Genomic DNA, 25,640 nt, shown 5'->3' with positions numbered 1-25,640 from the left:
AACAAATAAAAGTTTGTAAAACATTGGGTTGCCTCCCAACAAGCGCTTCTTTAACATCACTAGCTTGGCCCAAAGCTCATGTCACATCTTTGATCTTGGTGTCATATTTTCCTTCTCCACACCAATTGATCTTCAGCAGCTTCCTGTTCACCTTTTTAGTTCTCCTTGAAATTGGAGATTCAATCTCTATCAGTCCATCAGCTCTAAGTTCTTTCACAACCCAAAGCTTTTTGTTGAATCTCACTGGTATCCCTGGTCTTAGTCCTTCATGTTCCTCCAGTGAATCTAGGTGAACACCTGATCCTTTGTTGTCCTTTTCTTCTTCCTTAACATGTGACAAAAAACACTTTTTACCTTTTTTACCTGGTTTAGCAGCTTTTGTATTGGTCTCTGGTGTACCTCCACTTGAAGTCCTGACACTAGTCTTCTTCACCTGGATTGGCTGCTCAGCATTGATTCTCAGGCACAGCACATTGACCATTAATATGGTCACACCACATAGTTCACAGAGTTGCTGGTGAACCTGTAAAACATTCTGGCATTCCTTTTGTGGCTGAGAAAGTTTCTTTGTCAACACCTCTAACTGTTGAGTGATAATCTTATTTTGAGCAAGCAAGGCATCATAAGACTGTAATTGTAACACTTCCTTAGGTTGCGATGAAGTTCCTCTTTCATTGTGTATCTCATTGTCATTGGTAGCCATGTTTCCAATTAATTCACCGGCTTCCTCTAAAGTCTTGCACCTAATATTGCCTCCAGCTGAGGCATCCAACATCAATTTGGTCTATGAGCCAAGACCTCCAAGGAAAAGAATAACTACCGTTGCTTCATCAAAACCATGAGTGGGTGTCTTTCTCAGCAAGCCTTTGTATCTATCCCATGCTTGCCCTAATGTCTCCTCCATGCCTTGTCTGAAAGAAGAGATTTCTTGCTTCCCTTTGTTGATCTTCGATTGTGGGAAGTATTTGTTCAAGAACTTTGTAACGACATCTTCCCATTCAGTGAAACTGATTTCAGGGAAATAATTTAGCCACAATTTAGCATTGCCTCCCAGTGAGAAAGGAAACAAGCTCAATCTAATAGCATCATCAGGTAGTCCATTAAGCTTCACAGTGTTGCAGATCTCATTAAAGGTGGTCAGATGCTCATGTGGACTTTCATTAGACAACCCATTGAACTCGTTGCTCTTCACAAGATGGATCAACGCAGGCTTCACCACTATATTCGCGGCATTGACCCTCGGCTTTGCAATGCTATTAAAATGATGAGGGCCAACCATAGTTGCATAATCTGCCAAAGTACGTCTGCCATCATTGTTGTCCATGCTTTCTTGACCTGATTGCAAGGCTTGTGAAATTCTTTCTAGAGAAGGTACTCTAGATAATCTGCTTCTTCTTGGCCTCTTACTAGTCTCAAGTCCTTCAAGAAGAGGTTCAACACTTATGTTGCTCCTTGTTTTAACTGTATCGTGCATAAAATAAAAACCAAACCCTAGAAAATATTGTTAGTACAAAAATAAAAATAAAAGATACGAAAATAAAATAACATAGACTAAAATCAAATAAAATAAAATAAAGTAAAATAGAATAAAGCCAAAATTAATTAAGAATCACACAAATAGAATAGTTTAAACCGTGAGTCCCCGACAACGGCGCCAAAAACTTATTGATGGATTGGCAAGTGTACCAAATCGCACAAATAATATAAAATGGTAAGACCAAGTATTGTATCCCTGAAGACTCTCGGCACTAAACAGTTGTTAGATAACTCAATTAATTAAGACTTAAATAAAATGAGATTGTTGCTTTCAAATGCAAAGACATAAAATTAAATATGAATGCAAATTGATCAATAGTAGAGTAACATAGAGATGAACAAAGGTTGTTTATAAAATGAGATGATTATGTTGTTAGGGTTTGATTTCACCAAGTTTACTCTCATGTATATAAGAATTCTTCTTTTTACATTAATATTAACGTCACTCACTAAATTACTTAGAATCCGATCCCTCGGCGCAATAAGTCTGCCTTAATTCCTAATTCGTGCAATTCCTAATGTTCCTAGAAAATTAAGTCTGAAGATCAAGAGCTTAAGACGACCAAGTACTCATACCCTCATCCTTGAGAAATATTACCCTTGGGAGAATTCAACAAGAACCTGAATTGTAAGGAACCTCCCGACACTCATGCAATTCATAAATCATGCTACTAAATGAGTTAAATAGAGCAAACATTGAAACAGATGAATTCCCTAATAATTAATGAAAAAGCATATAGATTAAGAATCAATTCAAATACATGAGAGTTCACAAGGATACATCATTCTCCAACAACAAATAGAGTTTAGTTCCCCATAGACATGGAGAAACTATATGAATAATGGAAAAGCATGAGATAGTGAAACCCTAAGAGTAGAAGAGGAAGCTCGCGCCTCCAGATCCGCCTTGAGAGAGTAGAAGAGTGTTCTGTTGTGTTGCTCCACTCAGAGATAAAAAAACCTAAAGCACTAGGGTCCTTTAAATAAAGTTGGAAAAGAGTAAAAACAGGGGCCGGTCCAAAAGAGTCGAAATAGAGCAAAAACTAGGCCGGATCTGCGACGCACGATGCTTGGGTGCCTCATTTAGGGCACCCGGATGGTGGACGATCCTCATGTAGGGTTTGAACCTTCAACTGGACGCCCAGGCTTCGGGGGCCACCGCTCGGGCAGCCTAGGAGGGCGCCCGGGCGGTGGACGTCCATTTTTCGAGGCTCAAGCCTCAGACAAGTTGCCCAAGCTTTGTGCGGTTCCTCTTTAGGTGGTTTTCCAGGCCTTTCTGAGCTCTAATTCCTTAGCACTTCATCTCTGCTTTTCGCATTCTCTCATTACCTATCAAAACAAGGGATATTTGTTATAAAATCATCAAATTCAACCTCAAATCTCTTATTCACACAATTAGTTCAAGCAAGTTTCTAAGTGAAAAATGGTGTATTTAGTATCAAAATTACATCACAAATAACAATATTTTCAACAGTTAACGAGTGTTTAATTCATTCACCCAAATCTTAGTTACAACGAAAATCTAAGAAAGTAAATAACCACCAATGACTTGTCTCACGTCAATTTTTAACAAATTTTATGTCTATACATTTCTTAATATTAGACTTGTGAGGTTTGTCTAATACTGAGAAGTGATCAAAAAATATTCCATATCACATCTTCCATAATTAGATAAGTTAGATCATCTTATTTTATCATTGAGTAAAATTTGATAATCTTGTAGCTTCTAAAAACAACAAGTTAAAAAATATATCGAAGAATGTCCAACCCACTAAATAGTATTAGTAGACAATATTCATATCAGACTAATAATATAAAGGGCTGGTTAAAAAAGTTGTATAAATAAGTAGTTGCTTAACTTATGTCTCTTTTTTTATCTTCTAAAAAGATTCCAATGATATTTTGTTTGCTAGATACTTTCTAGAAGTTTAACTACTGGTGTAATACTAATATAGTTAAAAAGACATTTTTCTTAGTTTTTCTACATTTTATTAAATGCTTTAACCATTAACATTGAAAAATATTTTGGAATACAGACCTAGAATGATATTGTTTATAATTGTAAGAAATAAATCAGTAGTTAAACTTGGTAAAGTAGAGAAAAAATGGATGAGAAAAGGTAATTTCAATCCATATTAGAGAATCCACTTTACACTTTACTGTTGTTGTTATTATTAATTAAAATCAAAAACCACTTCTTATTATTATAACCTTCTAAATCTAAGTCCTCTTCATCTTCGTCATCGAACAAGTCATCCTCCTCAATCTAATCACAACTCTCGATATTTTGTGGAGCGTAGCCATCACCAAAGGCACAAACATGGTCTTTGAGGACCTCTTGTGCTTAAAATCAGAGCCGCAGATGCAGAACCAAAGCTTACCACAATTTTTCTTGTGTGTCCTCCAACGCCCTCTCACAACAAAAGGCTTGCCACACTTTCTGCACCCAGAAGGCTTGACACATCTTCAACTCCCACTGTATATGCACTCTAGGATGCTGCATGTTCACGTTCATGGACTTCTACATCTCCTAGACCTTAGTCACGGTTGACAACGCGCTATTAAGCTTGCAATTACATCACTGCATGGAGGAAACCATCAACGAAATCTTTATAGGCTTGTGGAACCGAATCAATGTGAGGGGAACTGAATACCCGAATACATGTGAGAGAAATGTGAAAGGGAACCAAATACAACCATTCACTACACTTCTTCTCTCCAATGTAACCGAATACGAGAACATGTAATTAGATACATGCATAAGTTCATTTCTTCAATCAACTGGAACCGACACTACTACAAAATTGATCATAGACAACGCTTAATAGATAGCACTTTTTTAAAACAACGCTATTTATTACTTTGTGGAACAATAGATAACGCTTATTTAAAAAGGCGTTATCTATAATTGTGACAACAGATAACGCTTTTTTAAATAAGCGTTATCTATAACTATTTAATATTATTTTTTTAATTAATAATTTAAAATATACTAATAGACGTTTCTTTAAAAAGGACTATCTATGAATCCCAAATAGATAACGTTTTTTAAATTAAATTACCTATCGAGACAAAATAGATAGCGCTTTTTAGGATTGGCGTTATCTATTATGATTAAAAAATTTTCCTTCCCGCTACTAGGACTACTCCTGCAATTTGACTCATCACTGCTTAGTGCTTCTCCTCCGTTTCATTCGCGCTGCTTCTCTCATTCATCAGTGCGTTAGGGCTCTTCTCCTCCGTTTCATCAATGCGTTAGGGCCCCTTCTCCTCCGTTCATCAGTGCGTTAGGGCTCCTTCTCCTTCGTTTCATCAGTGCGTTAGGGCTCCTTCAGCGGTTCTCCGTCAATTTGACGTGTACGTCTTTGCTCGCTTCTTCATTGCACTCCCGTTTTCAACAGTGGCGCTTTGGACTGCGACATTGACAGATTTTAGTTCCTTCTATCTGAATTATAGGACCCATAATCCCGTTCCTTCTATTTTGTAAAGGACAATTTCGCACTTTTGTTTTCTTGACCCTAATTTTTTCCTTTCCAATTTTTTTGTTGATTATATGAATTGTATATGATCTCTCCCTCTCACTAAAAAGATTGTGTTGTGTGAAAATAAATACAGGCAAATATTTTATTGAGGTGGCCATTGTTCGGCCAACAATAATTTGATATATGTTTCAGTTTTGACTTCGTTAATTAGATTTGAAGGTTAAGGGCCCTGTTTTGAGCATAATAATTAGTTGAAGTGATGCTGGGAAATGTCAACCATAACTCCACATGATAAAGTTCTTTTTAAAATGACAAGGAGAATTTAATGAGTGTTGCAGATCATGTTCAGTCAAAGGAATTTGGATTTTGGAGTCAAATTTCAGCATTCAAAAATAACTATTTGAACGATAGTTTCAATAAAATAGAAACATAATGATAAACCATAGCTAGATGTTGTATTGTTGTTCTGAAGGACAATAATTATTAGCTCTGTAGAGGTGATAAATGATTCAACCTATATTACTCTGGTCATACATGTTTGCTACATTTTCACTGTAGAACGAGCTTTGCTGAAAGCTGCTCGTTTCTGAAGAATCTTCAATCACGTCCATTTCTATGGGCCCACGTGACTTCTCTGGCGAAATCTGTTGGTTATTAGATGGAAAGGAGACCTTATGCAACTCTAGAGGTTGCTTCATGGAGCTTTTGATTTTGCTTTTACCCTACAGAATCCAAACTTTGCTTGCTGACCTCGTATTCTTATGCCTGACCTTGTAACTGAGTCATAAGCTTCATTACTAATTTCAGCAACCTCCGAATTCAAACTTTGTTGATTTTCAACATTTAATTTAGTCTCAACTTCTTGTGCCAGGTTTTCTTCCAAGTTTCCATCTTCAGCCAGCTGCTCTGATTCTACCATATTGAGTACTTCCTCTGGAGCATCCAAAACATTTTCAAATCCAGTAATTGTAGCAATATCTAAGCTTCTTGCTTCAACCAGCTGCTCTGATTCTGGAGCATGCAAAACATTTTCAACTTCAGTAACTGTTGCAATATCTCGCCGAACTTGTTCTTTATGTACTTCATAATGCTCCTCGGAAATATCCTCCTCAATATAATCACTGACAATATCTGCTGCAATAACACTTTCTTCGATGTCCCTTTACTACCCTAAGTCAACGCAAGGAAAAACCTTGTGAAGGATTTGTTGGCCTAAAGTTACTATCTGGAACAAATCAATCATTTAAACTCTTTGATTATCGCCCTAGTGTACTTGGTATCCGCACAAAAGATCTCCCTTCCTAAACCAGTTTCATAATTAATACCTTGCCTAACTTTGCTTCTTGGCTATTGTCATATACCTAGACGTTTTGGTCTCCGAGTAACTTAACTGCTATCCCCATCCCAGACTATTCCACCAAGGTACATTCAATCGTTTTGTAATTTATTTTTGTCAACCCGAAACAACACAATATTATAGAATGTCGCTTTCATCATTTTAAGATAAATTCTTACTTCTTAAAATTTCATTCTATCTATTAATTCAGTGTCACCACTAAGCTTACAAGTCTACATCAGGTTATAGATTCCAGAGAAAAACTAAACCATACTGAAACCATTCATCAACAGGTTAACATAATCTGGTATGTGTTTCCTTTGAATCAAATCATGGGCTTGCATTCATTATTACAATTATCCATCAACCATGAGTCTGGTTCATTATCAGCCCTGCCTAATGCCCTCTATTAAACAATTCTCTTTCTGAGTCACACTCAAGACATGATCACAGCACCTATTAACCATCACAAATATCACTCTCACACCCTTTCACGGAACAAACCTTCAGTTCCTTGGCTAAAAGGTAGAACACTTGCTTATCAGGGTTATACTGCTGCCAAACATATCAATAGACCATAAACAGATGTAACACTTGCCATATAATTCAACCACATTAATCTCGTAGATAAATTTACTAATTCCAAGTACTTTGGACTAGTCAAGTTAATTATTAAGTCTTAGTTAGATTCTGTACCAGACTCTCTATTACCTAGGGAGTTCTCTTAAGGATAAATAACTTCCCGTAAGGCCCACCAACATCGATAAACCATTGCCTCTAGTTCAGTTAAATGATCTAAAGCTCCAAGGAAACTTAACTAACTCTTATCTCTTCTAAATAAGTTCAACAGTAATGGAAATAAGTTCTATAAAATGCCTAATAATGCATGTAATCATTTCCATCTTGTGGTTGTTCATCTGGTGGTTGCTGGTGTGGTGGTTGCTGTTCTGGAGGTTGCTGTTCTGGTTGGACATTATTGGGTACTTCATTTTGAACTTGAGGATTTTGAAGGTTTAAAAATTCTTGTGCAGCTGCGGCTGCTGAAGGCGGAAGGAATGGCAGGAGGACGCCAATAAAGCCTTCAAAATTTTGAAGCTGCTGACCATATTGTTGTAACTGCGATTTCAGGTTAACAATTTCTTCTGAATTTTGTGGTTGAGCAGTAGAAGATGCCTGTGTCTGTTGGATGTAACTATCAACACAATCATCTTGGGAAGTGACATTTCCAATGTCGTATACGCGTCCCTTGTATTTTCCACCAGCAGCCTCTAACCAACATCGGTTTCTCAATCTTTCCTCCTCCGCAGGATCTAGAGGAGAAGATGTTGAGACACCAACAGATGCAGTCTCAGATCTTATTTGAGAAAATTTTGCTACAAATTGTTCCTGTTAAATGAATAAATATTATCATTACACATGAGGTTTAAAAACCAAAAATTTATAATGTGATAGAGTTAGTAGTACAAACTTACATGGGTCCGCCTAGACCTTTCGTCCACAAATTCCCCTGTTGATTGACGAATATGTGTCTGCTGAAATATTTCATCAACATGCACAGACCGACCAGGCTCTTGTGACTGCAAACAAAAGAGTTGTTAATAAATATTTGTAAAGTTTATGATTACAAATATAAGAAAAAAAATCTACGAGTTATATACCAAACGAATAGCATGCTCATGCACGCTTATAGATCCTCCAGTGTGCAAACAACCACCCTTTTCAGATGTCCGATTCTTCTTTGCCGTTTCACACTTTTGTCTATAAAGTGGCATGTTCCACTTTTCCAAAAGAGCATTCCAAGTATCGTTCCCCAACCAATCAGGTCTTTTTCCTAGAGTTCTAGCTTTTTTATACATCTCTGAGAGTCTATGAGATGCCTTGGTGTGATAATTTTTTTTTACCTTTTCGTCATCTTCAGGCTTCCATGAAACCCTTCTCTATTATATTAGAAATAATAGGTTTGAATAAGTAAACAAGTTCAAAGTATAAATTAAATGCAGGACACCAACTATTGACTTTGTAACAGGATTGAGAATGAAAAGTGTTTACCTTAAAACGTTCGAAGAAGACATCTCTGGTTGACTTAGGGATTGAGCCCCATGTTATCCATGGCTCATCAAACTATTCCTTGATGGTGGTTGTGATTGCCTTCGATGCAGTTTTTGTAGGATAAAACCTAAAACAAAATTAAACTCAAACATTACAATAATACAACAATGAATTGTCTATACATTAATTGAGTTAATTTTTTCTTACCCTCCTCCAACGGGTGTAATCATTGGACAACTATTGGAACATTCTTCCACGTAATTGACGACTGAACTAGAATGTGGATCTGCATCCTCTATACCAGGTGATGGTGCAATATTTTTGGGAGTTGATGGGTTAGAACCAACATTGGGAGAGAGTGAAGCCATTCGATGGGGAGGCACTTGGTATGGAGTGGGTGTCAAGCCAGGCACTTGTATTGGAGGTGGAAGAGATGTACCAATAGAGGTAGGTGTAGATGTAGGAACTTGATGTGGAGTGGGATTGAAGGCAGGAACAACTAATGGAGGTGGAACAGATCTACCAATGGAGGTAGAGGTAGGTGTAGTTGGTTGACTGGTTGAACCAATTTCATTATTGAAACGTGTCATCAACTTCACTACATAAGATTTCTTCCCCTTCCCCTTATCAGAATTTCCTGAAGGTGGAATAGGAGGGCCAGAAGGACCTGATGCCATATTCTTGAACATAATATATATTTTTATACAATAGAAGAAAAGAAAATTTAGAAATAGCACGATCAGAGATAAAAATGTGTAACAAGTAAACCAAAAACAATATTATACTCCAAAAACAAACAAAAAACATCTTCATTGTTCTTACAAAAAACAATGCACTATAGAGAAGGTGGGAAATCTGCAATCTACTATGAGAATGACACCATATTGGGTTGCCACTCCTGTCCTAAGAGGAACCTGACAGAGCTAGGATTTAACTTCGCATACCGCAAAGCCTTAAAATTTGTGATGAACTTCGTAGTTTCTTCAAATCACAAAGGGATGGTCTTTTTCAGGACATTCACAGCTGATCATTTTGAAAATGGGGAGTGGTTCAGTGGGGGAACTTGCAATAGAACAACACCAATTAAAGAAGGTGAGATGGAAAGGAAATATTTGAACCAGATGCTCCGTGACATAGAGTTAGATGAGGTTGGAAAAGCAGCTTCTGAAGCTTCAAAAAATGGTGTTAATTTTAAGCTTGTGGATTTCTCTGTACTATCACAATTGAGACCTGATGGACATCCTGGTCCATACAGGCAATTTCAACTATTTGCAAAGGACAAAAAGGCTAAAGTTCAGAATGATTGTTTACATTGGTGCTTACCTGGGCCAATAGACACTTGGAATGATATAATAATGGAGATGATTGTGAAGGGGTGAGAAAAATAAAACCAGTTAAAGGCCACCATACGTTTGTGAATATTGAGTGAATTGTTACTCTCTCTATACTGTGATTCTTGATATTCATATTCATACAGAAGGATGATGGAGGTTGGAGATAAATATATTGAATGTAGCAAAAGGGACTCTAAATATTAGCTTACAATTAATTTTGATAAGGAAGTGCATGAGCAAAAGGGACTCTAAATATTAGCTTACAGTATATTTAATCTATAATTCTTAAATGTATAAAAAAATTAAATGAGTCTCTAATATTATAATTTAATAACCTGCTGGTTCTTGATTTATTGTCAAATTAATATCTAAAATCATATTTTAATTGCGTATGTTTTACTAAATTATGGTCCTAAGGCAACTTATTAAAATTGTTTTTAATTTTATTTCTATCATTGATATTTTTTAATGCACACTCTTTTCTCTACTCACCTTCTTTTCTTTGACTTCCTTTTTCTTTTCTAATGCACACTTTGATAGCATATATAGGGTAAGAAAAAATAAATGACACATTTGTGAAGTGTTATGTAGTAAGATATTTATTACATAAAATATCTTAGATATTATATTTATTACATAAAATATCTTAAAACGGTTAAGATATTTATAAAGCCACTAATCACATTTTTAGGTAAGGTGGTTATTTTTATTTTGCTTATAAATACAAGGACAGGGCAAAAGTTCAGGTACGTTCTCTTTATGTCTAGAGACCCAAAATAATATTTCAGAGCAGTATCATAATCACTCTCTTGAGAGCTGAGGCTCCATAACTCACATCTGACTTGAACGTCGGAGTATCTTTGCAGGTACCTCCCCCTCCTTTGGCGAGTATGAACAACAACAATTGGAGAAGAGCAAGCGTCCCAAACAGCTAGGAGCAACAAAGACACACTGGAAAACATCTGCACCGAAACATTTTGGCGCCCACCGTGGGGCTGAGTGCAATCCCAAAGAAGCCACAAGAGGAGCCTCGGCCTCGACGAATCATTTCTCCGGATAGAGCTACTCCATCAAGATGAAGCCGCCGCATCACCGCTAGGAATCTCCTCCGCGAGCCATTGACGCCACCGCAAGCACCTCTGTGAAATCGCGCCAGTAAGCACCTCAGCGAAATCACACCCCTTTGCGGGTCAGATCCAGCTCATCATTCACCTCCCTCAACAATGGTGGACAAATGAGAGAAAACTTCTTTCACTGCCTCTTTTAATCTCGACGTCGTCACCCCAGTTTTTCCTTCCCTTTGGAGGAAACAACAATGTCACAATCCAATTATTCAAGAACGAGTTGAAGATTGTTGCAGGGACCGTGACGCTTCGGAACAAAATCTAGTTTCACCGTCTCCTTTGTCGGTAAACACGGGAAATCCTCGTCGGAGAGGGCTGCTGCCTTCATCGTCGCCGCTGCGAAGATCAAAACCACAAATCCAATCAATGAAATCCAATCAATGAAAATCCAATTAGACCAGAAATCCCTAATTTCCCAATTTCCACAAACCCCAATCCCCAAAATCGGAGAACAACAGGAACCCTAAACCCAAAGCTCAATATCGCCGCCGCTTTTTCCAATCACGGCGTCACTGCCCTCGCCATCTTCATGCATTCAAAATTGTGAGCCCTTCACACAGGAATCGAAACCCCCAAGATCAGAAACGAGACTGAGAACAGAAAAACCCCAAACCGGGCCCTGTCCTGACCACACATCACCGTCGTGATTTAAGAGCCGTTGTCGCGCTCTTATCCTCTTCAGTGTCACAGCATTGGTCCCATCCTCCATCATCCCCAAACTCCCTCAGGTGCAGCTCAAGCGACAACCACACCAGGGCCATCGCCATCAAATCGCCACGCCAAACCGTCTGTTACGGCTTCCGCGTCCTCCGCCGCGCCCATGCCTCTTGTGCAAACTCGATGTCACCACCATCCATTGTGAACGCGGCAACTAACTTGGCCTGAACCCTATTTTTAAGGATTAGATACTGAACCGTCCGATCCGTCCGACACATAGACTCAATGATCCTCCAAGATCGCCCACTTTGTCAACCATTGGTGATAGACAGCACACGGTCGTCCTCGACCGATCGCCCATTTTGTCGACAATTGATGCGACAGCACCTCGATCGATCGTCCACTCAGTCGACAACTGGTTATCGACAACATACGGTCGTCCTTAACCGATCGTACGCTCATTTAGAGGAACGACAGCAAGGCTATCAGTGACCATAAGCGCTGCAGCACTCGACCGAAATTCTCGTCGTTCGCCCTCACAAATATTTTGGTCATCCGACCTCACCATTCGACCTCCCTGGCGATCAACCATTCGGCGCACTCCAAGGTCATCCGCCTTGGTCGACCAACAAGACCGAGTGTCGACCCTGACCGATCGACAAAAACTTCTTCATTGTCGTTCGACCATTTCCTGGTCGACCATCTCAAATAAGCCGCCACCTAGGTCGTCCACCTTGGTCGACAGCAACACCGAGCGACCATTTCCTGGTCGACCATCACGAATAAGCCACCACTTAGGTCGTCCACCTTGGTCGACAGCAAGACAGAGCGTCGACCGTTCGACAAAACCTTCCTCATCACCGTTCGACAATGTCCAAATCGACCATTCCGTGGCCACAAGCGTACCACTACTCGTCCGCCCGACCTCACCTTTTGTCGGTTCTTCATTCTCAAAATACTCCAGCATGCGGACGCTCGGCTCAATCAGTGTTCGGTCATTCGACCGAAATGATGCTCGGTGATTGAGCATCCCTGACGTTCGGCAGCTTGGCCTCAACCGTTCGGCCACCCGTCTCAATGACGTCCGGACACTTGGACTCAAACGTTCAAACCATCCGTCTCATCGGCGTTCGGCAACTTGGCCTTGACCGTTCGGCCTTTGTTATTGACGTTCGGTCTCTAGCGCTCGGTCATGCACGATCTCAACACTCAATCGTTCGGCCATTCGGTCTCACCGCCGTTCGGCAATATTCAGCATCAAGCGTCCAACCGGCGTCCTTAATAACGTTCGTCCGCTCGTCCTCAAGTCATTCGGTCATCCATGGCCTCGAACACACCAGCATTCGGTCATTCGACTAACCTGATGCTCGCCCATTGGTCCTCAATGACGTTCAGCGTCTTGGTCTTAACCGTTCGGCCAACAACCCTCATTGACGTTCGGAAAATCAGCATGAAGCGTTTCAGCATTCATTCTGACGGCCGTTCGGCCTAAAGCGTTCGACACTTCGCTCACCATTGACGTTCGGTCTCTACCGCTCGACCATATATCTACACGAGCACTCAAGCCCTGGGCCATTCGACCCCACTGATGATCAGCCAGTCGTACTCAATAACGTTCGTCCGCTTGACTCAGTTGTCCAGCTGTAGGTCTCAATGACGTTCGGCCGCCTGGCCTCCACCCTTTCGCCTCAGTCGTTCGGCGATTTGCGTCTCAAGGATTCCAGCATTCGTTTTCACGAACGCTCGACCTAAAGCGTCCAACACTCAGCCTAACGGACGTTCGACCACTCGGCCTCTACGGCTCGACCATCTATCGACACGACCGCTCTACCATGCGATCCTATTGACGTTCGACCGCCAGGTTTAAAACGCTCTGTATTTTTATATATTGTATATCTTATGCAGGTCACAGTAGACGGCCAATCGAAAACCGAGCGTTCTAAGGGATACACTCCCTCTGGTAGTTGTTCGCCCAAGAACACCCAGAACATCAACCGCTCGACAATCCATGTCCACGAGCGTTCTATGGGATACACTCTCTCTGGTCGTTGTTCGCCCAAGAACAACCCAGAACATCGGGATACACTCCCTCTGGCCGTTGTTCGCCCAAGAACACCCAGAACATCGGGATACACTCCCTCTGGTCGTTGTTCGCCCAAGAACACCCAGAACATCAACCGCTCGACAATCCATGTCCACGAGCGTTCTACGGGATACACTCCCTCTGGTAGTTGTTCGCCCAAGAACACCCAGAACATCAACCGCTCGACAATCCATGTCCACGAGCGTTCAAACAATCGGCCGTTCGGCCTCAAAGGTATTCGCCCTTTGATTTCAAGCGCTCGACAATGCACAACCACGAGCGTCCAAGCAGTCGGCCGTTCGGCCTCAAAGGTGTTCGCCCTTTGGTTTCAACCGCTCAACAACTCATGTGAACGAGCGTTCAAGCAGTCGGCCGTTCGGCCTCCAACCGCTCGACAATCCCGATGTACGAGCGTACAAGCAGTCGGCCGTTCGGCCTTAAAGGTGTTCGACCTTTGGTTTCAACCGCTCGACAACTCATGTGTACGAGCGTTCAAGCAGTCGGCCGTTCGGCCTCCAACCGCTCGACAATCCCGATGTACGAGCGTACAAGCAGTCGGCCGTTCGGCCTTAAAAGTGTTCGACCTTTGGTTTCAAACCGCTCGTCAATCCATGCGTACGAGCGTTCAACATTCGGCGGTTCGACCTCAAAGGTATTCGCATTTTGATTTGAACCGCTCGACCATACATAGCCACGAGCGTTCGAACATTCGGCCGTGCGACCTCAAAGACAGTCGTCCCCTTGGCTTCAACCGCTCGTCAATCTATGCCCACGAGCGCTCAAGTATTCGGCCGTTCGACGCTATTAATGTTGTCCATTCGGCCTCAATAACATTCGGCCTCACTCGTTCCATGAAGTCCGTGGCCTCAAGCATTCGGCCTCACTCGTTCCATTCGGCCTCACATGCCACTCGATCTCTACCGTCCGTGGCCTCAAGCATTCAGCTTCTGTGACCTTCGGCTATACAGCCTCTACCACTCGGCCATCTAGGTTCTCACGATTCGGCCTCGCTCGTTCCAACTTTTTTGCCGTTTGGCTTCACATCTTTTTTGGTCCTTCAAACTCTACCACTCGGTCATCCTTGGTTTGAAACGTTCAGACCACAGATGAGCAACAACCAGAAACACGCTCTCTAATACAGCGAATACAGCCTCCCTCAAACTCATAAGTCCTATAGTTACCACGTCCATAAAAACGGAACCGTTAACTCGGACTTGGGGGGCATGTTATGTAGTAAGATATTTATTACATAAAATATCTTAGATATTATATATATTACATAAAATATCTTAAAACGGTTAAGATATTTATAAAGCCACTAACCACATTTTTAGGTAAGGTGGTTATTTTTATTTTTCTTATAAATACAAGGACAGGGCAAAAGTTCAGGTACGTTCTCTTTATGTCTAGAGACCCAAAATAATATTTCAGAGCAGTATCATAATCACTCTCTTGAGAGCTGAGGCTCCATAACTCACATCTGACTTGAGTGTCGGAGTATCTTTACAGGTACCTCCCCCTCCTTTGACGAGTATGAACAACAACAATTGGAGAAGAGCAAGCGTCCCAGACAGCTAGGAGCAACAAAGACACACTGGAAAACATCTACACCGAAACATGAAGCATGATCCCTTAGACACGAACAACCAAATTATTCGACCTTGCCGTGGGGGGCAACCTACTTCGTTTAACCTCAGGGGCCCTTTCCTCTTCTAGAATGCCTCAAATGGATGATTAGGTGTAGAGAAAGTATTAGCTCTTCCATGAAAGTCTGTTCATATCTATATAATATATGTATTAAGTCTTCAAATGTTATTAGGGCATATTTTTTTAATGAAAAAAGACTTTTCATTAAATGTAAACTCGGATATGCACATGTTTCAAATTTTTATTAGATATATCTAAATATTTTACTTACTCTAAATCTGTAAACTTTTACTTTTTTTTTCTTTGGATAAAATGTACTTCATTATCTGACATTCCTTGTCTCTTATTATCTCTTTTGATGGATAAAGTAATATATCATTAGTAATCTTAACTAAGGTTCCAACCAAAAATAGGTTACCTTAAGTCGCATGAACTTAACAATTTGTTATTAAAACAATGTTTTACTGGATTGAGAACAAAAGTATATTCATAAATTATTATCTTTAAGTTCAATTCTAAGTAATATAATAAAATATTCATAGCCTTTAAATATTCTTTCCACCCATGATGTGGAACTAAAATGCTTATTCCAACAACAGTATTTTAATCCTAAATCAGTTATTGCCACCCATATTAGTAATTTTTCTCGAGACGTCTAAAAGAAATCACACGGTTTCCTTTAGAAAAATTGTATGTATAAAAAAAGTGTTACAACAAAACAATAATTGAAAGATGAGAAAGAAGTATATGTTAAATAAGAGTGTCAGTGTGATTTAAGATTAGGAAAAGCTATTTTGGACCACTGTTAAGACTTACATTGATAAGAACTTAAGATTGTGGACAACATTATAAATGCAACAAATTAGAAGTAAGAACACACCCTAACTCTATTTAGTGCCAGAACTATGAAATTCATCTTCATTGTCATCTTCACCCTGTCCCTCTGCATTGTATTCTTCTGATTCCGTTGTATCTTCATCTATCTGCCCTTGAAATGATGAAATATTGTTAGGGTTCACTTCTTCAAGACCAGCTTCTACATCTTGTAATCGGACTACTTCTTCAACTTCAATGACGTCATTAACATGTGACATTTCCTCCACTTGGTATGGCACATCGGCTTCTACATCATTCGAATCAATGCGACCTCTAGGCTTCGTTTTTATCGCAACACACCAACCTCGTTTGTCCGTGCGTGATGTAGGATATGGTACATAATACACTTGTTGTACATTATGTGCAATTATAAAAGGATCAAACAACACATATCTTTTATCCATTCGAATATCCACAATGCCATACTTTGAATCCACCCTTGTACCTACTCTCGATGGATCAAACCAATCACAATAAAATAATACAATTTTCTTTTCTGTGGTTGGTTAATTGTATTCCAACTCATAAATGTGTTTAATGACACCATAGAAATCATCTTGACCTCCTTCTGTTAGCCCTTTAACATGAACCCCACTATTTATTGTCTTCTTGCCCTGACTCCATGCATGGGTATGAAATTTGTATCCATTAGCAAAGAATGTGTGCTATTCCTTTACACACCTTAAAGGACCAAGTGATAAATCTCTAAGATGTTGGTTCCTCACAGTTAAAGGATCGTTATGAACCTACAACCATTCAGGATATGAAACTATTCAACAATGTAATGATTAAAGAATTAAGGAAGAAATGAATGTGTAAGAATGATAGGAACTCGTACTTTTTGCCTGAACCACAATGGGAAATTAGCATGTATGTATGTCGAACTGTTTGACTCAGATAGTTGATAGGTATGTAAGAATGAGCTGTCGACATGTACGACCAGATTAGATCAAAGACAATTAATTATATCAAATGAAAGAATTGGGAAATATAATTTATTTTGGGAGGCTTACTCAAGGTAAGGTTCAACTTCATTGCAATTGATCAATACATGAACATGAGCTGATCTCAATTCTTCATCACTTAACCAATGTGTTGATTCCCTCCCAGAATGACGGCCAGGTTGGTCAAACACTGATAATGTTGTCGTAAAGCTTTCTATTTGAATGTCTACTTCATTTCTACTGCTTTGTGGTGTTAACATGAAGTGTTTGAAATAGTGAGAACAAAAATGAGTTGTTTCTCTGTGCAAGTATGATGCACAAATAGATCCTTCAACCCTAGCTTTATTCTTTACTGAACGTTTAACATATCCCATGAACCTACAAATTTGAAACTGATGTGTTAGGGTTTTTGAATTATGCCTAGTAAATTGAACAAAAACATGTCATATTGTCACCTTTCAAATGGGTACATCCACCTATAGTGGACTGGTCCACCAAGTCGTACCTCATATGGAAGATGGATAGGGAGATGTTCCATAGAATCAAAGAATGAGGGAGGAAATATTCTCTCCATCTTGCAAAGAATGATTGGAATGTTTTCTTCCATCTTCGCTAGGTCATCCTTGTTCAATGTAGTAGAACACAAATCTCTAAAGAAATGACTTATCTCTGTAATGGGATTCAGAACATGAGACGGTAAAGAACTAAACGCTATAGGAAGTAAGCATTCCATAAACACATGGCAGTCATGACTTTTCATCCCAATGAGCTTTCCCCTATTCACATCAACACATCTTGACAAGTTAGAAGAATATTCATCAGGCATCCTAAGACCTTTTACCCAATGACAGACTTGTTTTGTTTGGTCTATTGAGAGTGTATAATTTGCTTTTGGCTTATACATGTTTCCATTGCTATGACATTTTAGCTCCAAATCTTTTCGTCTACAGTACAAAGCTATATCCATTCGGGCCTTCTCATTGTCTTTTGTCTTCCCCGCAACATTCATCACAGTATTAAAGATGTTGTCAAAGAAATTTTTTTCAATGTGCATGAAGTCAAGATTATGCCTTAACAAATTATCCTTCCAATAGGGTAGATCCCAAAAGATGCTTTTTTTCGTCCAATTATGCCACTCACCGTATCCATCAATTCTTGGTGCACCATTTTCAGTTATTTTAGGATAACCATTGATTCTATTCCAAACTTCTGGTCCCGTAAGATATGGTGGTGCGTCATCCATCTCCACTTCCCCCTTCTTGAAAGCATTCCTATTCCTCCTAAAAGCATGGTCATTCGGTAAAAACCTCCGATGGGAGTCAAACCATGAATTTTTTGCCCCATGATATAATCTAAAAGCCTTTGTATGCTCCATGCAATGTGGGCATGCCAGTTTACCATGAGTGCTCCAGCCGGACAACATACCATAAGCAGAAAAATCATTAATTGTCCACATTAGCATGGCCCTCAAAATAAAGTTTTATTTCCTTGAAATATCATATGTCATCACACCCGTCCACAGCTTCTTGAATTCGTCTATCAAGGGCTCTAAGTACACATCTATGCCAACCTTTGGATTGAATGGCCCGGGAATGAGACATGTCAAGAACATGTAAGGTTTAGACATGCACATTTCTGGAGGAAGATTATAAGGGGTCACAATAACTGGCCAACATGAATATGGTATATTTGATGCCTGTACATATGTGTTAAAACCGTCAGAGCATAAACCGAGTCGTATATTGCGTGGCTCGGTACCAAAGTCGGGATATACTCTATCAAAGTGCTTCCAAGCCTCTCCATCGCATGGATGACGCAAAACACCATTCGTCAACATGTTCTGATAGTGCCAAGTCATTTGTCCTGCAGTTTGTGTTGAGGCATACATTCTTTGTAGTCTAGGAATTAATGGCAAATAGAACATTGATTTCATAGGAACTTGCTTTGTAGTAGTTGCTCCCATGTTACGTGGTTGATATCTTGGCTTTCCACAAAATTTGCATTCAAGCAACGCACCATCATTCTTACCATATTCATTATCATAGAAGAGCATGCAACCATCCACGCAACAATCAATCCTCTGCGATTGTAATCCCAACTTTGATACACACTTTTTTGCTTCGTAGTAAGTTTTAGGCAAACCTGATTTGATGGGTGTTGCATCCATAACCATTTTTGCAATAAAATCTATGCATTGGTTAGGAATATTCCAATTTGACTTGCAAGCTAATAGTCTGACACACATTGATAATTTCGAATCTGATGCTCCTTCATACAACGGTTGGTTTGCATCCAACAAAGAATTAAAAAACCTTTGTGTTTCTTCATTCGGAGCCTCTTCAATGTTATTAGAAGTAGATGCTTGACATGACTCATTTTGCCTAAGAGCATCATGCACCATGTCTTCCATTGTTTGAAATTGGTTAATTTGACCACGTTCCGTCTCTACAGCCATCCAACTTTCATGATTCTGTACATCATCTTCTAGCATTCTTTCCCCATGATCCTCCCAAATGAAATAATTAGGCTTGAAACCGTTCTTGTAAAGGTGAACCTTCACAACTCCTTCGTGCAGAATCTTTGTACAATCGCACTTTAAACATGGACATCGAAGACCCCCGTCTCTACGATAACGTTCTTGTTCACAAGCTTTACTTATAAACTCTTCAACACCCAATACAAAAGACTCTTTCAAAGCACCTCTTCCTCTATGACACCTATCGTACATCCATGAACGATTTGGTTGAGCATCATCCATGTTCTGTACATAAATCGATTACAAAACAATTAGCCAATGGTTAATACACGTCTCCATATTAGGACACGTGCCCTATCAAATGGCTTCCTAAACAATAACCTAAATTAATTTAGGTCCTCTTCTTTGTACAATATCATAGAATGTTTTTCAACATTTCTCTATCTTAATACTTGTTTTGTACATGTAAATCACTATGTACAATATTATTGTTTTATATTAATCACTATGTACAATATTGTTTTAAGCTTTCAAGATAGAAGGATATTGGCCAACCTACAACGTTGAGCTAAAACTTTCACTACAACCAAGCATAGTTAAAGAAATATCAAATTACGGTAGATAGTGCTTGATGTGTTTAATTGTTTAGCTAAATAAGTTTTATTAAAAAATCAACATTTAAAGAACTAAATAACCCTCCTAATATGTTACATACAGTTGCATGAGCATACATTTGCAAAAGGACAATTATTTGAAGGTTTAGGTCTTACTAGGAGCCTTGGTTGATTGTCAAAATGAGTTGTTCTATACTGGATTGCAGGTACCGAGTGCAACTACAAAAGAAAGAACATCACATATCAATTTATAGTAAAGTAATAGAGGGGCAGTCAACTACAAAATTCTTAAGTCTAGGTAGGCTAAAATGTGCTTAATGAGTCAAAACATGTAAAATGCATGGAATGGGGTACTTCGGGGTTCAGACATCATTAAAGAAAGATAATAAAATGCTCAAAACAGTACTGGAATAAGACAAATGTAAAATCAGTGGTGATACCAAATTTGAGAGCAAACTAGTCAAAACTGGTGTTAACATCAAATGCTTAATATGATGCTAATTACATGCTAAAATGCAGAATTGGATAGAATGTGTAATGAATAAGAAAGGCCTAATTATATAGACGCATGTGAACCTAGAAAACAACTTAATCGATCAAATTCTGTAAAATGACTTAAAACTGTATAAACATGATACCAACATGAATCTAACATTAAACAAAAATGTTTCAATAATAAAATCCCTACTGGAATCAACAAAATAGATTAGGTAAAGCAGTCTAAATTGGTCTGATAGATGTGGGTTGCTCAAGTCCCTAAATTGGCACGTCAAATTAATAGATGTGGGTTGCTCAAATTAATATTGTAAGTAACCCTTCAGACTTGTTATCATCTCCATATGTGTTGTTACAAATATGGCATACTTTTAAGAAGAAATCTTTCAATAATATTTATACTAATTATTTACTTAATTATTTTTGTCTTGATATGTTTATTTTTTCAACTCTGTGCAGATACATTGTAACGGCTAGATACAAAATTAATAAATATCAAATATTAAAGTCACTATTAATTTCAAAGTCAAAATTTATTTAAATCATAAGACATACATATCACCTATATTATTAATTATACCATAATTACATAAAAAGTTTCCAGGCAGGATAAATAGAGTCTGTGACACTTTATTACAATTTTATATATATATACATATATATTTATTTATTTATGTACTATATTTTTCAATTAGTGAAATGAAATAGCAAAGAAATGGTATTTTTATATTTACTTAAAAGACATGGTCACGGGACACAGTGGGGTAAATAAAAAAAAATACAGTTTTGATTCCCAAGTATTGAATTTTGTTATTATCTAAAATTATATTTGACGCAACCACAACAATAAGTTAACACATAGCCTCATTCTCTTTTTCACCTTCATTTTATTTATTTATATTTATACAACCAGTGAAATTACAACCACCAAATCCTAAAACCTGCAGTTTTTGAAATCCACCTGGCTCTATTATGTTCACATCTTGAGGTATCATTTCGTTGAAAAAATTCTTGGAGAGCATAAGGGTACTGAGGTTTTTGAGCCCCCTGAGTATTGTCAGAGCCCCAGTAACATTCCTCAACTTGTTAGTAGAAATTGATAGGAAAGACAAAGACTCTAGTTCAAGTATCCTGGGAGAAATCTCTCCCTCAAGCTGATTAGATGCAAACCTCACAGCTGAAAGTGATTTGCATGCATAAAGGGTTGGTGGTAAACCACCGATAAAATAATTGTTGCCAAGATCAAGTGTAGTAAGGCTGAGGAATCCTGAGAAATTGAATGCAGAGATATTTCCCTCCAAGAGATTGACCCTTAAATTCAACACCACAAGATTGACACAGTTCATTAGAGACGGGGGCATACTACCTGTCAAATTGTTGACATGAAGGAGTAGCCGTTCCAACTTGGAGAGTTTACCAATTTCACGGGGGATGAAACCTGTGAAATGATTGGAGTAGAGCTCCAAAACTGTGAGGTTGGTAAGGCCAACTATACCATCGCCAATTGTTCTAGTGAGTCTATTGAGGGGCAATGAGATTTCTGTGAGAGAAACAACATCAAAAAGATCACTTAGAATAGGCCCTGACAGAAAATTGAAGCTTGCTCTAAATCTCTCCAGCTTGGAACATGCTCCAAGTCCAAGCTGAATGGCACCATCAAAATCATTGGAGGAATAATCCAAGAATCTGAGAGAGGAGGAGTTACGGTCATTAATGCAAAAGAGGGAAGTGGGAATATGACCTATGAAGCTGTTATTACTAACAGTCAAAGACACCAAACTTCCTCCAGCTGCAGCAGCTGCCAAGTTCTCGAGCAAAGAATTTGGAAGTGTCCCGTTGAAAAAGTTGTTGGACAAATCCAGCTCCTGGATAGCAGCACCACTGCTATTTTTGCCACTGTTATCAATCCCAAAAGGTGGCAATTCACCAGACAGATGATTGTAGCTCAAATCAAGAACCACCAAGTGACTGAGCAATGAATAAAGCTGGTGCTGGAGACCACCAGATAATCTGTTATGGGAGAGATTAAGGTGAGAGAGAGAAGAAAGGTTTGTGAGAGAGGGGGAGATGAAGCCAGTGAGGCCTCTAGAAGGTAGCAAAAGATGTGTGACTCTAAGATCCCCATCACAAGTAATGCCTTCCCAAGCACAACAGTCAAGAGAATCAGACCAATTGAGAGAAGGAAAAGGTGGAGAGGTGGATATGTTCCCAGAGAAAGCCAAAAGGGAGAGTTTATCAATCTGACTACAAGAGGAAACATGAACAACAAACAAGGAGAAGAGGAATAAGGGGACTATGATAGAGACCATGAAGTTGGAAACCATGTAAGAATTGTAAAGGGAATATGCAGAGGAAGATGAAGATGGTGATGGCATGAGAAAAACTGAGAGAATGGAGTGTTTGAAGTGATGGTTGGTCATGAGAGAGTGGAAATGAGAAAGAAGAGGAGGAGGGGGACATAAGGGGGTGAAGAACCAATGTAAGAAGAGATAGTTGGGGTGGCATGGGAGCAAGGAAGACCATGACCATCCATTGACAAGGGAAGCAAAATGAAGGGTGGGAGAGAGAGAGAGACAAAGTGGAAGGGTGACGTTGACAACTGGGGATTTAGATATACATACACATAGATAATATTTAGATTTTAATTATCATTACCACTGTAACAACTCATTGCAGTTCATAGTAAATATAATTCATCTGGTGTTTATGTTTATTTTGAAAAACTGTGAATTAAGCAAGAAAAGAAAAGAAAGATTTTTGATATAGTTGTTGTTCTACTATTGATCTTAAAGAAAGTAGAAAATAGTTGTTCAGTTGTTATATTATATAGAGGTTGCAGACACAACAGTTTTCTTAGTTCTCACATTTTGCAAGAATTCTCATTGTATTCAAATTAAGAAAAAGGTATCTTACATCAAGGAAACAATAGTCTGCTTCTTTGATTTCCAAGAGATCAATGAAGAGTCAACAAAAACTCAAAAGCCAATGATAGACCTTCTGGTATCCAAACAGCAAGCTCATCTGAATTGGCAAAGGCCGAGAGTCTAAGGTCTGATGAAGCAAAGAAGAACAAGCCATGAGCAGGGGATCCATTGAGGTAATGAAAGATTCTTTGAGCAGCATTGTAATAAGTATCAAGAGGTTTGCATAGAAATTGGCTGAGTTGTTGTACACATAATCAATATCTTGCTTGATGATGGTGAGGTGCAAAAGTTTGCCAACTAACTGCCAGTAACCAGCAGCATTAGATAAAAGTTGTCCATGATTTGCTATAAGTTTAATAGAAGGATCAGAAGGAGTGTTAGTAGGTTTAGAACCAATCAAACCACTGTCATCGAGAAGTTCAAGAATATATTTTCTCTTATTCATGTGAATTCCAGATTTGGACCTTGCAATTTCAAGACCGAGAAAGTATCTTAAAGATCCTAGGTCTTTGATTTTAAATTTGGTATCTAAGATGTGCTTAAGATGATTAATTTCTGCCATATCATTGCTAATTAAAACAATATCATCCACCTAAACAAATAATGCAGTAAAAGAAGTAGAAGCAGATTTGACAAACAAAGCTTGATCTGCAGAAGATTATTCGTAATTAAGAGAAAGAAGAGTAGTAGATAAGGTACTATGCCATTGTCAACAAAGGGGAAGTAAACTAGGAGGAGGGACAAGATGAATTGGCAAAAGCTAGGCTTTTAGATGATGACATTTTCCTGGGTAAAGTTATAGATAAACCTAGTAAATTCATGAAGGGACAGATAAAGAGGACAAGGATGTTTTTTGATGAGGCAGAGAAAGGAGTTGCAGAGCTAAACCCTGCTAGCAGGTGGCTAGTGTGGGCATCCACAAAGTCAGTTCAACTAACATGCACACTAACTACAACAAAATCTATCTAAGGGTAATCTAAAAATCCACTAAGTTGTATAAAACAACTTTTAATGTTCATCTAACAAAACTAAGAAGTACTTCTTTTGGTGAAATTCAAATCAAATTTAGAATGAAAAGCCAAACAATTTAAACTACTACTAAACTAAGTGAGTGAAATCTATCAATTTAAGACACTACACTAATAATGGTCTAAAAACAACTAATTAGCACAGGAAGTGTTGATTCAAGATCTACTAAAGTAGTATATATGACCTTTTATCAGATTTCAATAACAACCAATAAAAACAAATCGAAATCTAAGAAATTCAGACTTACCAAGTGCAGAAGGCAATTGCAGCACGAGCTTATCTCTTCCACTTCCAAGAAACCAACCTAGGGTTTCCAAAATTGCAATTTCAAACCTCCAAACAACAACGACCAAAAATAGGTCAATGTAACAACACCCAGAGAAAAGAAAACTAAAATAAACCTCAAATCTAAGCGATTCAAACTTACAACGAGCAGGAGGCAACCACAACTCGAGCTTCCAGTTCGAAGAAACCAACCTAGGGTTTCCAAAGTCGCGATATTAAACCTCCAAACAGTAATGACCAAAAATAGGTCAATGTAACAACAAAAAGAGAAAATGAAAATAGAAATTAACCTCAAACCTTGGCTTACTCACCGCGTTCGACAGATGAAATCTGAATCCACACAACTCGCGATGGCAAAACACACGACCAAACACTGATGCGGAAGAAAGGAGTCGAAGACAGAGAGGGAGAATAGAAGAGGTGCGGGACTGACAGTGAAGAAGTTCAATGCAGAAGAGGTGCGAGAATGAAGGTTCGCGAAGAGGGAGAGGTTCGGGAATGAAAGTTCAGTGCAGAAATTTTTAATTCTTTTTCAAAGAATGAATTTTTTTCGAGAGTGAGAGCGGGGAAATTTTTTTCAATTAAATTTTTAATTCTTTTTTTCCAACAGCCGTATATAATATCAGTACGTAAATTTTTGTCAGCTTACATATGCATATTAGATACGAATCAATCCCTATAAAGCATCCCGCGCAAAAGCGCCAAAATTACATACAACACTTATATACGAATTTTCAGTATATAACGAT

The 25,640-nt window shown here is 38.8% G+C and overlaps 4 protein-coding genes across 4 annotated transcripts; 1 reads left to right on the top strand and 3 right to left on the bottom strand.

Moving 5' to 3' along the window:
- Positions 1–5,495: 5,495 nt before the first annotated feature.
- LOC128196388 (uncharacterized) lies at positions 5,496–24,943 on the bottom strand. Its single transcript, XM_052877241.1, has 7 exons — positions 24,854–24,943; positions 20,315–20,377; positions 8,611–9,083; positions 8,404–8,530; positions 8,013–8,291; positions 7,827–7,931; positions 5,496–7,740 (listed from the first exon to the last, which is right to left on the bottom strand). Exons 5-7 carry the CDS (start codon positions 8,208–8,210, stop codon positions 7,231–7,233), a joined length of 813 nt encoding a protein of 270 aa, XP_052733201.1. The 5' UTR covers positions 8,211–8,291; positions 8,404–8,530; positions 8,611–9,083; positions 20,315–20,377; positions 24,854–24,943; the 3' UTR covers positions 5,496–7,230.
- Positions 9,234–9,782, top strand: LOC108330389 (protein trichome birefringence-like 23). Its single transcript, XM_017564876.1, has one exon. It carries the CDS (start codon positions 9,234–9,236, stop codon positions 9,780–9,782), a length of 549 nt encoding a protein of 182 aa, XP_017420365.1.
- On the bottom strand, positions 18,549–19,826 carry LOC128196212 (uncharacterized). The gene has a single exon (XM_052876449.1). It carries the CDS (start codon positions 19,824–19,826, stop codon positions 18,549–18,551), a length of 1,278 nt encoding a protein of 425 aa, XP_052732409.1.
- LOC108330390 (receptor-like protein 3) lies at positions 21,465–23,219 on the bottom strand. Its single transcript, XM_017564877.2, has one exon. The coding sequence runs from the start codon at positions 23,071–23,073 to the stop codon at positions 21,541–21,543; it is 1,533 nt and encodes a 510-aa protein (XP_017420366.1). The 5' UTR covers positions 23,074–23,219; the 3' UTR covers positions 21,465–21,540.
- Positions 24,944–25,640: the final 697 nt, after the last annotated feature.

Source organism: Vigna angularis, chromosome 4, assembly GCF_016808095.1.
Source record: "Vigna angularis cultivar LongXiaoDou No.4 chromosome 4, ASM1680809v1, whole genome shotgun sequence".
Lineage (NCBI taxonomy): Eukaryota > Viridiplantae > Streptophyta > Magnoliopsida > Fabales > Fabaceae > Vigna > Vigna angularis.
This window is presented reverse-complemented; position numbering and strand designations above follow the sequence as displayed.